The 17,665-nt window shown below is 34.7% G+C and overlaps 1 protein-coding gene across 1 annotated transcript in view; it reads right to left on the bottom strand.

Annotated features, from left to right (window-relative positions):
• The window catches only part of LOC142339861 (TNF receptor-associated factor 4-like), a 39,676-nt gene extending 26,912 nt beyond the window's left edge, over window positions 1-12,764 (bottom strand). The window contains exons 1-7 of the mRNA XM_075390179.1: window positions 12,545-12,764; window positions 11,958-12,135; window positions 11,221-11,477; window positions 6,857-6,999; window positions 5,489-5,642; window positions 2,170-2,409; window positions 1,232-1,309 (exon numbers count right to left, since the gene is read on the bottom strand). Coding sequence (XP_075246294.1) covers window positions 1,232-1,309; window positions 2,170-2,409; window positions 5,489-5,642; window positions 6,857-6,999; window positions 11,221-11,477; window positions 11,958-12,108 — 1,023 coding nt within the window. The 5' untranslated portion in view covers window positions 12,109-12,135; window positions 12,545-12,764. The remainder of the gene's footprint in view (window positions 1-1,231; window positions 1,310-2,169; window positions 2,410-5,488; window positions 5,643-6,856; window positions 7,000-11,220; window positions 11,478-11,957; window positions 12,136-12,544) is intronic.
• Between the last annotated feature and the right edge of the window lie 4,901 nt (window positions 12,765-17,665).

The raw sequence follows: 17,665 nt of genomic DNA, 5'->3' as shown, positions 1-17,665 counted from the left end.
TGCAAGTTATTTTGTTTAGTTTCATGCAAGTTTTTTACGTGACGCTATTTTGACCTTGTTGATATATATATATATATATATATATATATATATATATATATATATATATTGAAAATGGACATAATGTTTTTGATGTAATTAATGTTTGTTGTTTGATTTTGGTGTTCGTCTTGACTTGCTTTCTTAATAATGGCTGATCTCATCAATCTAGTGCGGCTTTTTTTAATCCACTGAGGTATTTGCTATGGAGGCGATCTTTTTGTTGATACATATTTTATTTTCGAAAAATACTTAATTTTTGGGGGGTTTTCTATCTGTTCCTCATTTGTTAGACATTTATTCCAAAAATGCGGATGGACGGGGTCGGAATTTCATGTGTACGCACATTATCGAGCCTCCTTGTTCTCTCGGTATTTTTATCAACAGCTAATGGATAGATAATTTTATAGATGAAAAATAGTATAATTCTATTACTTTTTTGTATTAGTATCTTCAAATAGTATCTTCAAAAGGCTCATACTAGCGAACCTTGTAAGAAAACTGTTATTAAACTTTTTCGGACCAAACCCAAGTTGTCACAAAATCTCTTTTTTCAGTTAGAGTCTTTTAAATAGAACTCTTTGTCTCTGAATTTATTTCAAAATTATAAACAAAAATTTCATTTACTCTGTTTCAGAATTGAAACTAAACACACTTTCTTTGTTGAAACGTATCGGAAAATAAAATATTTCATCGGAAATAAAATGTTTCAGCTAATGAGAACAAACACAATATTTTTATTTGACTACCTTCAAATTCACAAATTCTGTGTGTAAGTCAACAAGTTAATTGATTGCTTGTCACAAAACTGATAAAAAAGAACATTTAACCAAAAATTTTCTGCCCTAATATATTACGTGAAAAAAATTGTTTTCATTTCAAACAATTGACTCCCTTATTTGAATGTGTGAATTGAAATTGATCGAACTATCTTTCCGAAAAACATACTTGATAATTGTATTTATTTATTCAGTCAAACTACGTAATTTCGAATACTACTTCATTTTGATTTTTTTGACGCAGTAAAACTAACAGTGGTTTTCCCATGAACAGGTCAAAACTTTATTTGAACAACATTGGTATTCTAGGACAAAATGATAGCTTGGTTTACTCAAAATGAATTTGTTTTTCGGGACCGATTTTCCATTTCTTTTCTTTTACAACATCCCAACCAGTGAACTTTTGCTCTTACCATATGAAGGCAGCCAGCCTCGTAGTATGTGCAGTGAACTTTGTTAGAGCTGCACTCATCTTGCAAGTGTTTCTCCATCTAAAAAAAGATCGACTGAATTACAAAAGCGTCAGAAACGTTTATCATGAAGTTATACGAGTTTTTTCCTATTATAAGCCTCCACGGAAATAAATCATAGCGCCCCCACATTATGATATATTGACCTTAATTCGGGGGGTTCGGGGCTATAAATGATATGCTTGGTGGGTTCGGCTGTTACGGGTAAGGAACTAAATATACCGTTGTTCCTGTTCTATAATAATCTTCCGATATCTTGCATGATTTTATGTCGTACACCCAGGTAACTTTTAAGACGTCGTATCAGGACATCAGATTATAGGTAGCCTTAGGTCTCAGAGTTTTTAAGATAATTTATCAGGTTTTTTTTCATAAACGATTTTGGTCGGGTCTTACGTCATACTATCTGCTGCGTCAGAAAAAAGTGTTTTCCTCATCTTTATTTTGATACTTCTCTACTCATAAAAAAGCATCATAGAAAATATATAAACGTTCAAACCGGCTCTCAATTTTGATTGGGTTTAGACGAGATCACGGAAAAGTATAGTAAGAAAAGCGAACGGTAACTTTAAAAAAAACCAGCCAAGATTAAAGTCCATTGTTATGAAACAGTTCAGCTCGTTGTAATTATTATGTAAAAATTGTATCGAATAATTTATGAAAATATGTTAACTTTTTCTGAGTCATTATAGCAATAAGAATAGATCCAAAAACACGGAGAAAATTTGATCTGGTTTTTCTTACTGTCGCTGTCCACGCACGCTTACAAATCCAATCTTAAAACATGGAGGGTGAAAAATGCAATTTGTGACTAAATTTTACTCGATAAATGTGTACCTTTTGGGCAGTGGAGTATAATACACTTAAACATTAATATTGACCTCAGCTTTGGTCCGTTTAGCCCCACAGTCATTTGGACAGGGTCTCTTCACACTCGGACACTCTTTCTCATGCAGATCCATTTCCTGCGCAGGTACAATGTCAGAGCAGTGAGGGCAATGTAGTACCCGTTTGAGACACACGTCCGAGATATGAGTGTCGAGGTGTCGTCTCTCGAAAGTGTCTCCACACTTGTTCGGACATTCCATGCTCACAAAGCGACACTCTGCTTCTATGTGACCCTACAAAGCAGAAGTTTTTCACGGAGCTGTTTCCTTACTTCCTTCATAACAAAATTTTTGTGTGAACAAAATAGTTCTCGTTTTTGCTCTAATTATTGTTTTGATTTGGCAAGTATTGGATAGGACCCTCGTCAAGTACTGGATGGATAAAAAAGAGTCCTATCTTTGTCTATAAAAATGTTTCGGGCCATTTTGTGTATGACAAGGAGGGTCGTTAAAATGCGTTTGCACATGATGTTCCGACCCGCGCTCATCTACATTTTTGACTCAACTGCCAACCAAATGAAGAGATAATCAAAAATAGATCTTTGAAAAAAAATCGTTACACAAATTATTAAATGAATTAATTGCATAATGACATGCCTCATTACAGCGCTCACTAGATCTCACACCAATAAAAAAGACTACGGGAGAAAAAATAAAAGTAACACAAAATAAGCAAAAAAAGAACAAACAATTTTACGGCAAAAATTCAACATCTAAACATAAAAGCACCTAGCAATAACGTCAAAATATAATCAAAAGAAAACTTAACTACATGAAATTACTTTTTCGTTACTATAAAATAGATGGAACTTTATATTAAAGAGACTAGGTAACAAGTTGACAAAAAGTTGGCAAAAATGAGGCGAAATTCAAAAAATAACCAATATTTTTAAACCAAGTGTTTACAAACGTCTTAAAAACCTTTAGCTTTTAACCAAAAATTTCTAAAAATACTTACTAAAAAAATAATTACAAAACCAATAAAATTTGTCACTGGTTAGACTAAGCCACAGAAACGGACTAAAGACACAGACAAACTATAAAACTGACAAACAATTTGCGAAAACATCAATTATTGAAGCAGTTCAAAACTTTCGCTGTTATCTGAATATATTTTTTTTCATTGCAAACGTTAATTAAACTAATCTGAAGAAGTAATTATGTTCACTTGACCCTCATTCGAAAACCATTCGGATCTGTTATTACGCTAATGTTCTTAAAGAAGAGAAAAAGGAACACAAATTTCGACCACTATCAAAATTTTTATGCGAACACATATGTTCAACAAACCAAAACCTAGTTACGGCATATCATTAGCCATTTTAATACTTGAATTAAAGGGAAGTGGATGGGGCTTCTCAATGATGAGAATTAGATATAAGTTTAACAATATAACAAAAACTAAAAATTAAAAAAAGTTTGAAAACAAATAACACCATAAAATTAAAGGCTATTTGATATAAACCTACGGCACTGAGTAATTTGATCTGTTCAACACTCAATTAGACGTTTATAAGACCTCTCAGTTCTTTACAACTACTTAAAGAAAAAACAGCAACCTGAAAAAAATTGAGAGAAAAGTGTCAAATCCATTTAAAAATGAAATACTCATTAACTTTTTTTTCATTTTCAAATAATTTTGATTGAAGAATGGAAATTTTTTGACAATATTACTTCAAAAAACCAACCAATATTAACAAATCTTTTAGAACCACGATTTTTTTTTAGAAAACCCGTTGTATCAAAGCCATTAAATTCAAAAGCTCTCAACGAAGATCAACTAATAATAACTTAAAATAAGTTATGCTTGGATGACTAGACAATCAATTGTGTCATTCTTAAATCATCAACAAGTCATTACAATCAGTGGTATGACTATGAAAACGACAACAAATACAGGCAAAAACCAAAAAATCAATAGAAAATTGCGAGAAAGACATTGTCGAAGCCATTAAAAACGTAAGTTTTACTCTGCAAAACTTATCTATGGTCTATTGAAAGTCCTCATTATGCCAATGAGAACTGGCAAAAATACGATATTGAATTAAGATTTCGAAAGAATCCAGAATTATTAAAATAATAACCAAAAGTTAAAAAAACAATTTATGAAAAGTCGTGCCATCCAAGTAATAAAGACAATAGTTGGAAAACAAACGGCTAAACAGAAAAATTTTGGTTAGAGTAGAAAACATGGGGGGTCCTGTCAATATTGAGACTGACTTACAGTTCACAGAAACAAGTTTAAGATTGGTTAATGTTCAAAAAGAGTTCAAGCAATTATTTTTAAATCCTTAACAACCATTAGCTGTCCACTCAAATAACAACGTAGGTTCGGTTACTGCTCTTTAAGAATTCCGTTGCATTTTAGTCAATGATTCTAAGCCATAAGATTACCAAATATTATTAGAATTTCAAAAAAAAAATAAAAGTTTCAATAAAAATTACGAAATTTCAGAGTCGGAGCCATGAAAAAATGAACGATTGCTTTGAAATGAAGTATTTGTTCATTGGGCATCAATTGAAATTAAATGAAGTTTGTCTTGAACAGAACCTGGTTTTGTAAAGTGAATGGGCAATAAGTGACTTGAAAAAAATAAAATCATGCCAAACATCCAATGTTCACGCAAAACTTTAAACCTCGATAACTCTTCGAAAAACAAGAAGCTCAAAAAAACCCTTTTCAGTTCCGAACATTACACTGGATGAGCTTTTTAATGATACCATTCACATTTCTATGTGATGAATATATCGATCGGCCAAAATTGTCTGAACAAAAACAAAAAAAAAACCCATTTGTGTATATAATTCCTCCCCCACAAGTGGGGTCTGAACAAAAATGATGTGTAGACTTTAACTGGGTCCGTAGCGTAGCTGTATGATTGAAGTCTATCTTAAATAGGTTTTTTTAAAAAAAATGCAGGACTCGGGTCTAGCAGGTACAATTGATATATACCAATATCACAGGGTAGAATTAGTAATCGCGATCTTCTATCTGTGGGGGAAGTGGAAGCGGAAAATTCCGCTCATAGAGACCCCATGAAGACAATGCTATCTCTCAAGATCTTGCGCAGCAATACTTTTCTGAAAACCCACTGAAAAAGTGGCAAGGAAGCTAATATATCTGAATAAAATATTGGTTAGATAGATCGTGAGAAAACGTCAAGATGACAAGATGAGTACAAACTTAAAAGATTTCAGCATGGATCTCAACAAATAAGGTGTTACACTAGATTTCAGACTTCTTATCCAGACATTTCAAATATATAGAAATTTTAGTCTAATGCATTTAAGGAAAAATTATAGATCAACTAACAGCGACAGTTCTGACTTCTCCGATCCACTGACACCCGATGATGGAGTTGTTACACCTGCACTTGAGTCCACCAATCTCCCTGCTGATGGCACTGTCTGGGAATGTGCTCTCCTTCTTGATACCCTTCCCGTCTATCGGACACTTCGGGGACACCCTGCAACCCAGGATCATAGAAAACCCAAAGATTCGAAATGAAGATATTCCCGCCGAGTGTTCCGGCTCCCAGGAGAACCCCCCCCCCCCCGCGGCGGGCCTATTATTATTAGTAAAAATGCCCCCCCCCCCCCCCGCGGCGGGCCTATTATTATTAGTAAAAATGCCCCCCCCCCCCCGCTTATAAAATGTATACCATAATCGGGCTAATCGGGCCCTTATCACGTTGTGGGGGCTTCAAAGGGAAAGGGTAGCAGATTGTACCTTTTAGTTTATGTAAGTAACCTTTTGAACATGGAAAGAAAAGCTGCGAGCAATAGACCTATGCATTATGTAATGCTAGTGGCATCTTAAAAAAGTTCTTGATATGTAAACTTTGATTTTTCAGCTGAGCTCAAATAAAAACACTCAAGTGACATTTTAAAATATCGAAAGTCTGCAGTGCCAGAAGTTAAAATGCCAGAAGTTGCTACTTAGCCAGAAGTTGACTTCCGTTGACTTTTTGTCATTTTAAAACGTGCGCGTTTCGTGTTTTAATTAATGGTTAAGTGACTCTGCTTGAAGTCACTGAGAACTTCTGGCGTTTATTAAGTCAGAATTTCGAAGTGACTTCTGCAGAGTTACTTAACCATGCTTAAAACACAAAACGCGCACGTTTTAAAATGACGACAGTCAACGGAAGTCAACTTCTGGTTAAGTAGCAAATTCTGGCATTTTAACTTCTGGCACTACAGACTTTCGACATTTTAAAACGTGCGCGTTTCGTGTTTTAAGCATGGTTAAGTAACTCTGCAGAAGTCACTTCGAAATTCTGACTTAATATCTCGAACCGCTTCGCAGTTATCGATAAACGGCAGAAGTTCTCAGTGACTTCAAGCAGAGTCACTTAACCATTACTTCCAGTTTCGTATAAATAACTGGGCGTTCTTCAGGGAAACGACTTCTGGCTGAAATTCAAATATTTTAATATATTACGTTCAATTGATTTTTTCTTGTGTAGTTCTATCAGATTCTAAACAGAAAATAAAAAAGAGATGATCATATAATTTTGCTCTGCATTTCAAGGCTGATCATCACTGTTTGCAGCGTTTTTTACCTGAAGTTATAAATTTTAAAATGTTAAAATCAGACTTGATCAGAACCTGCGCATAAGAATGTACAATAAGAATATACTGATTCAGTTCTGATTTACTCTGAACAGTTTCTGTTACTCACTTGAGTAGGTCAACGAGACACGACGAGCAGACCCTGTGTCCACAGTCCTCGAACTGGACAGGGTATCTGAGGATGTCATGACAGACTGGACACTCGTACTTCTTGTCCAGAGGATTCAACAACACTATCCGCTCAAAGTCACCCTTATAAAAACACACTTTAATACATATTTCAGGAGAAATGGTTCGACAATTCGGAATATCTAGACCAATAATTGATTCCAAAGACACTATCTGCGTTTGAGATATCAAGATCTTGGTGAAGCAAGTGTATATTAGACGTCCTGTTTTTCGAGGTACCGAGGTTTTAACCGCTAGAAAAGAGGCCGATTGAAACCATTAATAACTAGCGTCAAAAAGCAGTAGTCTAATAAACATAATTTTTGATATACAAGACAAAAAATGTCCCCATAACTCAACTATCCTATTATACCACGTACAATCATATTAAGGGCACAAAAGTCATGTACAAATGTAAAACATACCCGGCAGATTGCCGGAAAATAGCCGCCGTTGATTCCAATAAGCATGATTTGGATTGAAAGAATAGAAGATATTGAAAAAAAAAAAGATTTTTGTACAAAAACAATTTTTAAGTCCGATTTATTTTGATGGCATTTCGTAGTTGAACATAACGTACCTCTGTTTCTTAGAGAAAGGCTACAGGGGCTACTATCAATACCAAAAAGCATTAGAGATGGTAACTAAGACTTATAGGAACGACGTTCAAATAGCGGGCATCTAAAATTGGGCTTTATGGGTTTATCCCGTTTCTACTTCTGACTTCAATTTTTTATACTGACTCTGTTCAATTTGAATTGCTTTGCTGAGCAACTGATATTCAAAATCACTTTTAGCAGAATGAGAGAAGAGAGAAACTAGCCTACAGAAGTCAAAAAGATATCACGCAAAATGTTGAAAAAGCGGCAAAATGAGGTAAAGCGAAACATTTTTTTTTCGACGAAGTAAAAAAACATAGCAGGACAAGTCCTGACGCACAATTCAAAGAATTTTCATTGACTAAACAGAAAAACTAGACTTGGAATGGACTATGAGTGAATTGAGAAAACCATTTTAGAAAAAATCAGAAAATTGAATAAGAAAAAACAGAAAATCAATGTCAAAATGCCGCATGTGAACCAAAAACATCACTAACGAGAAACGAAAAATTAATTCAAATAAAAAACTAGGTCTAGAATGAGCTGTGAATGGATTGGGAAAACCATTTAAGAAAAAAATCCGATCCAAAAAATTGAAAAACCGTAAAAGTCAGAGTGAAATTGCCGCATGTGAACAAAAAACCACAACCGAGAAAACGAATTTTTGTTCAAACACGGTTTTCTCAATCTACTTTAAAATTAGAGCTAAAAAATTCACGCCGCAAAACCACTCGTTTTTTCGCTCCACTTCCTGTGTCGGCGTGACCAGAATCACCACTCCAATTTGACTTCAAAAGTCATGAAAATGTGTGAACAGATCTTAAAAAAAAACATAGCCGGAAGAAATCCGGAAACGACTCGAAGTGAAAATTCATTTAAACGCCATCCAACTTCTCATCAAAACGTGCCTTCACTAATTTAAGATTACCTTGAAACAAAGTCATGAAACAAAAAAGTAAAAACAATAAAATCAAATCTGTTAAAATATGATAAAAAAGCTGATCAAATTTTGATATAAATTGAGATCCCGAAAAAACTTTCTCTGACAAAATAACTTCATCAAAACAACTAGTACTTAAAAAACCACTTATGTGAATTTTGAAAATATACTTTAGGCTAAATTATGAAAAAAAAGCTCTTAAAAACAACTTTCACTGAAAAACTGGAAAAAGTTACTAAATTTTAATATTTCAAAAAACATATAAATCCAAAGAAAAACTCCCTTCAGCCAATAGGGTATCCAGATGCTCGCAAAACAATAGGCAAGTCATAATAGGCAAAGAAACTTAGCTAAAAACAGAAAAAAAACGAAAAATTGCAAAAAATTAAGAAAAATAGCTCCAACTTTCGCCATTTTTTTGTCATATTTCTCAACAAAAACTGATTCTTACCCACAAAACTGTATCCAATTGTTTTCATAAATTTTCTCAAGTAGAAGGGGTTTCTTCAATACCCATTTGAGCTAGTAAAACAAAATAATCGACAAAAAAAACACAAAAATTAGCCCGAAAATCAGCAAAATACATTAAAAACCTCCAAATAATTATCGTAAAACTCATATAAATTTCCAGAAAACTTCAAACCACTACCAAAACGAGCCTAAAATTAAAACAAAATCATAACCAAACCTCTTAACCAAAATAAATGAAAAAAAACTGCTTTAAAATGCCGCACGTGAACAAAAAAATTTCGCTCGCTTAGAGAAAACTTTTTCACACATCAATTTCTCGCTCTCTCAAAAAAGCGGTATGAACAAAAACCAGTCTCTTTTTGCTCCGCTCTTCACTTTTGTTCAGCACCAAAATAACTCCAAATTTTTTCACGCGTTTCATTTCCCGCTTCAAAATCACTCCAATAAATTTGATTAAAAAAAACATAGCCAGAAGAATTCCGGAAACGACTCGAAGTGAAAAACTATTTAAACGCCATCCATCTCCTCATCAAACAAAACACGCCTTCACTAATTTATAATCATCTTGAAACAAAGTCATGAATCAATAAAGTAATAACAATAAAATCAAATCTGTTAAAATATGATAAAAATCTGATCAAATTTTATGGTAAATTGGAGATCCCGAAAAACGACCTCTGCCAAAATAACTTCATCCAAACAACTAGTACTTAAAAAAACCACTTATGTGAATTTTGAAAAATACTTTAGGCTAAATTATGAAAAAAAAAGCTCTTAAAAACAACTTTCACCGAAAAACTGGAAAAAGATATTAAATTTTTTATTATTTCAAAAAACATATAAATCCAAAGAAAAATTCCCTTCAGCCAATAGGGTATCCAAGATGCTCGCAAAACAATAGGCAAGTGATAATGGCAAAGAAACTTAGCTAAAAACAGAAAAAAACGAAAAATTGCAAAAAAAATTAAGAAAAATAGTTCCAACTTTCGCCATTTTTTGGTCATATTTCTCAACAAAAAATGATTCTTACCCACAAAATTGTTAGAACAAAAACCAGTCTCTTTTCGCTCCGCTTTTCACTTTTGTTCAGCAGCAAAATCACTCCCAATTCTTTTACGCGTTTCATTTCCCGCTTCAAAATCACTCCAATAAATTTGATTAAAAAAAACATAGCCGGAAGTATTCCGGAAACGACTCGAAGTGAAAAATTATTTAAACGCCATCCAACTACTCATCAAACAAAACATGCCTTCACTAATTTATAATCATCTTGAAACAAAGTCATGAATCAAAAAAGTAAAAACAATAAAATCAAATCTGTTAAAATATGATAAAAATCTGATCAAATTTTATGATAAATTGGAGATCCCGAAAAACGATCTCTGCCAAAATAACTTCATCCAAACAACTGGTACTTAAAAACAACTTATGTGAATTTTGAAAAATACTTTAGGCTAAATTATGAAAAAAAAAGCTCTTAAAAACAACTTTCTCCGAAAAACTGGAAAAAGTTATTAAATTTTTTATTATTTCAAAAAACATATAAATCCAAAAAAAAATTCCCTTCAGCCAATAGGATATCCAAGATGCTCGCAAAACAATAGGCAATTGATAATAGGCAAAGAAACTTAGCTAAAAACAGAAAAAAAAACGAAAAATTGCAAAAAATTAAGAAAAATAGTTCCAACTTTCGCCATTTTTTGGTCATATTTCTCAACAAAAAATGATTCTTACCCACAAAACTGTTAGAACAAAAACCAATCTCTTTTCGCTCCGCTTTTCACTTTTGTTCAGCAGCAAAATCACTCCAAATTCTTTTACGCGTTTCATTTCCCGCTTCAAAAAGCACTCCAATAAAATTGATTAAAAAAAAAGACTTCTCCAATACTCCTCTTCGAGTCTTAAAAAGGACTTCTCCAATACTCCTCTTCGAGTCGTAAAAAGACAGCGCCCCAATACAATTCAAATTCTTTGAATTGTAATAAAAATAGGAGCGCTATAATAGCCGGCTGAGAAGATGAGGGCGGCTATTAATTAACCAAATTTATAAAGATCTTATATGTCAAGGCGGGTCTTTCCCCATTGTACCCCCACCCCCACCAAGCTTAGTGGTCAGATAACCTATAGCCCCCCATCATTGTAATTATACCATAAAAGGGGGCTATAATTTCATGGAGGGGGGCTATAATTGGGAAGACCCTGTCAAGGCATGGTTTTCCCACCTCTGTTTGAAGCGGATTAAGCAACACAGAATATATTACAGCAAAAGCTAACTACAATCAATGCGATGTTTACTTGTTTATTCCTTGGTAAATCGTAAATAACAGGCGATACTGCGCGGGTGGAAGGTGCCCGTTCCTGCTCAAGTCCGATTCCCTTTGTGTTATCCACCCTCTGGGGACTGGTGGGAACTGGGGACACTGCCCCGTTCATGGCACTCCCGTTGCGTGAACTCATCTCTGGGTTGAACTCGATCTTTCGGTTCTTCTGTGCATTCTGCTCGTTCAAGTAGGCATTATGAGGCGCCTTCACTCCAACCGGGGGAGGTCGACCTGTGAAAAAAATGAAAAATTGTAAAATAAATTACAAAATACGCTTCATTACAAAAAACTGATTTCGTTTTCCCCTCGTGATCAAATTTTGATTTCATTGCCGAAAATGTTCCTGTGAGCAAACTGAAGCCCTCGTTTACTCTGATAGGGTAATCAGTGATGAGACCTTTTAAACCTAATATCGAAATGGAATATGGATGAAATCTAATATTTTGAAAGACAAGCGAGCAAAGAAGACGCAGTTTTTTTTTACATATTTTGATGGTTTTTAAGAAGAACCCAATCATGGCCTTGCCAAGGTATTTCAAGTTTCGTTTAACTGAGTATCCGCGGGGGGATCCAGTAAAAGCACTTGCCAAATAATGCACAATTGCAATCCAGATGCTCTATATGCTCTTGGTGCACAAGAGAGTAAAAGATTGAGACTGTTTCCGAACGAGGCCTTCGCATGCCACGTGATGATTTATGAACTTTTCTTACCAGGTGCGCCTGAACTTGCTGGGGAGGGTCCTGCCCCTGGACCCCCTCCTTTGTGACCACCTGTCGTAAGTGTGGACTGGCCCGACTTAAGGAAGTTCCTACTCCCTCTGTCATTGCCTGTGCCTTTCCTTCCGTCCACTGTTGGGGGCATTTTGACAATTGTATCTCCTCAATGAAACTGTCAATACATAATGACGTCAATCCGCACATGTGAAGAAAGCAAAAAAATTTAACGAACCGCCGGAGTTGGTTCCTTTTCCACTGTGGACAAAATTTCTGGTTTGACTTTTTTGTGTGAACGATTTTATACGTTTTCTTGCACCGACTCTTGTTTGTATAGCCAAATAAGGAGGGAGGAATTGAAACAGATCGCTTAGTTCTTAAAGCCGATGACTTTCAAAAAAAAATAATGCTTTCAAAAATTTTCTGAAAAATTCTGAAGAAAATTCTAAAAACTGTTCTAAAAAGATGGCAATCATTTACAACCAACCCAACAATTAATTGTTCCTGCCCGAATTTTAAAACTGATTAATATGCCCGTTTCGTCTTTTTGGTAATGCATCCATTATAATGTTTTAACTACTCACGTTTAAACTGGACGATATAATTCGGAATTAAAGCGGGCAATTATAATAACCGCTTTTTTAGTTTTTACACAAACTGTGAGTAAACAATTAAGCAATGACAAGCAAAATATAAGCGTAATTATGGTGACGTTTTTGTTTATTGTACACACAACTTGTATTTCAGTACGTGGGAAAAATGTGGACAAGTTTATGGAAAAACGGTGCACGTGAAATGTTCTGTAGTTCTATGGAAACACCTGAGTATAACTGGTTAATAATTAATAACCCAGCATTGACCACGTGTTCCACGCATACTGTCCATTCCGCTTGAATGTAATTTTTCAGTTGAAAATTGGATCATCCATTTTTAATGGATCTATAAAGCGATTTAGATGTCCATAGTAAGTCAGACTTGAGGTCTTGTTATAACATTGGTACTGAGATCTTCAACTAATTTTCAGGCCGGAATGGCTCTAGTGTCAAAGACCGAAAAATTTCAAGCGTTTTTCAAGTAGTTATTGAAATAGCAAAGAGGTCTACTGGTATTTTCGCGTATTATAAAAAATCGCTTGAGCATAATTCTTTTGTATTGAAAACCAGGTTGTTTAAATCTGTTCAAATGTGGTCCTGCGAGTCGTGTTTCCTTAAAAATCATACATCCATGTTATTGAAAATGAGTAAAGGAGTGACTGATTACCGTTTGTGAATATAGTTCGTATCAAAATGTGTGTGTGCGTGACTACGTCAACACAACTGGCTATGCGTGTGTGCGTGGGGTGTGTGTATGTGTGTGTGTGTCGTGTGTGTGCATGTGTGTATGTGTGTGTGTGTGTGTGTGTGTGTGTGGGTGGGTGGGTGGGGGTGGGTGTGTATGCTTGTTTGCTTGCGTAGTCGTGTATGTGTGTGTCACGGGTGTACTGTGATGTGCAAGGAGGCCCAGTTTGAGGTGCCCAGACCGAATTCAGCTCTGATCAGACCATCTTCGAATGCACACATGTTCTCGGTGCACTCGAATTACATGGACTGGAGAAGGCTTCGCGCGCACTTTTGTCTGGACAATGGTCTGGAACTTGCTTGATCAGAGGCAAATTTGGTCTGGGACGGTCTGATCAGAGGTCGCTCAATAAAAGATTTTGAATCAAAGTAGATCAAGACGCTTTTATGCAAAGCTGTCTAAGTTCATTTATTCAGTTAAAAAGATAAATTAATGGCAAAATTTAAAAAATGGGCATTTTTTTGGTCTCATTTTTATTTGCAATACTTTTAGAACTGTCTTTTCATTAGTTGAATGTAAGATTGATAACATCGTTTTCGAAATGATTATATTATAGCCATATTGAGAGATTTGTTCATGTTCAAAATCATTCTCTGATCAGACTGTTTTGAACGCATTTTAGTCTAAACAGAGGCAACCTCGAGCGCACTTTCTGATCATAGGCAATTCAGAGGTGATTTCGAGCGCACGTTAGTCTGATCATAGGCAATTTCGAGCGCACTTCAGTCTGATCAGAGGCTATTTCGAGCGCACTTCGGTCTGATCAGAGGCGGATTCGAGCGCACACTAGTCTGATCAGGGTATGACTTTCGAGCGCACAATAGTCTAATCAGTGGAGGTTTTCGAGCGCACTTTAAGCGCACACGGAGCTTCGACCGCACGATAGTCTAATCAGAGGACACTTCAGTCTGGGTCGGTCTTATCAGAACCCATTTTGGTCTGGACCTCAACCTGAGGGTACAATTTGCATCATACCGGCAATTTGAAAACTTATAGCAAAACAAATTCAGCCACTTGTGGCATGTGAGCAGTTGAACAAGATTTGACTGCTTGTCGCAAACATTCTCGCTAGAGATTTTTGCAACTTTCTAGCAGGAATTTTTTTGCAATAACCCTGATGAACCCATGACAGGCCACTGAAACATCCAATAAGAAGTATTTGGTCTACAATGCAAAGAAATAAAAAATCCTGGCGACCTGGATAAGTGGTTGACTCGATTATGAGAGGATTTTTTGATTTTGAATATAGCAAAGGAACTTAAACCATGTAAAAATTAAATGATCCGATAACAGTTTTTCTGCGTAGTTGCGAGTTCTCAAGGAAATTGATATTTACACAGTAAATTTATTGAATTAAGCGCCCTTTGAAATCAGATAATGAAGTCAATTAAGTAACTAAAGAGTAGCTTTTGGGACAAAAAGGAGGGAAGGTAGAAAATGAAAAAAAAAGATGTGGAACTGCTTTTTAAACTTCCACTGAATAACGCGGCTTACATTTCGAAAGCATGAATAATCCACTTAAAAACTTCTTTAGGAGAAAAAGCAAAAACAAATTTTCCGGCCAAAACTTAAAAATTTGCTATTGTTTCTGACTAAATACACACCAAAATGTCAGCTATGTGTAAAAACATTTGAAATGTTAGCTATATAAAGAAAATATTAAAAAATGAGTTTACTTGAACTCATGGAGAGCACTTGAGATCATTCAATTCTTTAGCTACAACACTGTGTAGGAAGAGAAACATTCAAGACGTCAAAAACGCCTTTATGAAGAGGAAAATAAAGTTGGAATTTTTTTTAATGGAGGATGAAATTAAATAAGAAGACCTGAAAGATTACATTCCAATTGAATTCAATTTCGATCAAAACCAAACACAGATTAGTTTCAACAAGGCGCCATGGAATGATAACATTGAAAATCAGATACAAACTTCCGAAAGTATATTGAGTCTTATGAAGCAAATTTCGTCTCCAATGATAAATAATTGTTAATTGGATGACATTTATTTCATTGCAATACAGACAAAACTGAAGAGCTGCCACTTTCGCAAACGAGAAATCTGATCAAAATTTTTAGAGTGGCAAAAAAAATTATTTTATGAAAACATGTGGCGTACTTTCTTTATCTTTTTGTCGTTTGTGATTTCTTCAAGCTGCAGTTATAAAGATATCAAATATTGGAATGAGAAATAGTGAAATCTCTAGTCCCAGTACTGCAATTGAATGAACAGAAATTCTTGCTAAAAACCTTTTTTTCTCTCAATCCCAATTTTGTTGTCTTCAACCTGTACTAAAGCAGATACAGCTAAATCACGCTTCAAATACAACTCCAGTACAACTTCAGAAATTCAAAGTCTGTGAGCAAATCTCTAAAAAACACAACGCTCTACCAACCTTCAAATTCTATGAATTGTTGAAAAGAGCCCAAGAAATCCTCTTTAAGTAATTTTAGCCACAGAAGACAACACATACTTTTCAGTGACCGACCAATTTACACCCGAAATAAAAAAAAATCAATTTTGAACAATATATGATTACATTGACTCATTTTTTGTAGATTGCATGATTAATGAGCTCAAAGCACAACAGGCACTTGGTGGTCGCTGTTCAGTAAACTTTGCCTCTAAACCACGCTTTGCTGAGCGTAAAATACCTGACTTTTTCTCTGATTTCTGATGTTAGATTTATGCTGTTTTTTTTACCTTCAAAATTTTTGTCAAGAATACTTGATTATTTACCTTGTGAATGACAGATTTCACATAATTTTTGTTGTCGAAAAGTCAAAAATTTTGCAAAAATGGAGCAAAAAGCAAAAAATGGGTCAAAAAACTTTAGAAAGTGTATCAGATTGACTAAAAATTTGATTTAAGTTTGTTTGGGTCTACACTGTCTGCCGCCCAAGCTTAGTTTGCATACAATTTTTACTCCCAAGGCGCACGTTCTTTTTTTAATTTGTAGGGTGCTGTATAGGAATACATAATTACTACGTTGGCAAAAATGAAACTTTGAGAGCCCAAAACTGAGCGGAATCGGTTTTCTAAAAACTCATTTTCTTAAGTATTTGACCTGGAGAGTCGCAGTCTCAAAGCAACCATATAGTTTTTGTTCAAAGAAACCATTGAAAATTCTGCTGAATATCTCGACTGATCAAAACAAGAGCAAACTTTACAAAAAATGGCTTAAGAATTCTGCCAGAACTGCGGGGTTTGTGAAACTTCACTCTGTACTGAAATTCAAGACGCAAAGGGGTCTAATTTGATGCAAATTATGTTATCCTGGAATGTCCTCAAAGAATGTGGGAACCAAAAGTTTTCAGACGATGATTACAACACAATCTACTAAAATAAGTGATACCCAGGTCTAGAAATTTTCTCAAATCGGCTAGTTGGAAAAAAACTTTACATGAAAAATTCATTTAAACCAAGTAAAATCAACCAGGCACTTTCAACGCATTCCAAATTTTTCCCAAACGCTTTTAGAAAACACGAAACATCGCCACACCCGTAATGACTGACAAATAGGTACAATTGCAAGACATCATTATTTTTGCTATCCCTCGGAACCTGTTTTTTGAAAACAAAATTGAAAACAAAAATATTTTCAGCCTTCAAGTAACACACAAAATAAATACTCAAAATTGCGAACCAAATAGCATTAACAAGTCAGTCTCAGCCGCCAATTGAGGCACACAACACATTGAAGTATTAAACAACTTCAAAAACCAGATTGAAGACACTGAAGCAAAATAGCCCAAAAAAAGATAGCTGCATCCGTGTTGATGAATTTCTTTATTATTTCAATATAACATAAATTTATGTGCACAAATTGAAACAAAGCCCGAAATTCTACAAAGTATTTCACACTCTGTAAATTGCTGCAATCTACGGTCAGTTTTAAAACAAACTCTTTAATTTAAGTTATCGATTAAATCCAAACAACTAATCCAGAAACTTATTTTTAACGACACTGCTGTGTAGGCTTTCAAAAAACAAACATTCAAATAGAACTTATATTTGAACGATTTCTTTTTGAAAGGCAATACCGAAGTAAAAACGATCCGTATAGTTTTTTTGTAATTGTTTCACAGCCATATCCCTGTAAAAATCACATCAATTGACTTTCATATAGATACATATAGAAACCTGACTTATTCAGGCATGACATTTCAATGAAAGAAATTTGCAGATTGCTTTGAGACAAAATCAAAAGCAAAAGATTCAACTTATATTAATCTTTAAAAAACGAGTCATTGTTTCGATCAGAAAAACTAAAAGGCATGACATAGAAAGTGAAGAACGCTGGTTTTAAATATTCTTGATATTATAAAAGTGTTTCAGAATTTTTAAAAAATGTCTAGAAAAATATAG

Source organism: Convolutriloba macropyga, chromosome 5 (assembly GCF_964194025.1).
Source record: "Convolutriloba macropyga chromosome 5, txConMacr16.3, whole genome shotgun sequence".
In the NCBI taxonomy this organism is placed as follows: Eukaryota; Metazoa; Xenacoelomorpha; order Acoela; family Convolutidae; genus Convolutriloba; species Convolutriloba macropyga.
Note: the sequence above shows the minus strand (reverse complement) of the source record. Positions and strands in the feature narration are given on the sequence as shown.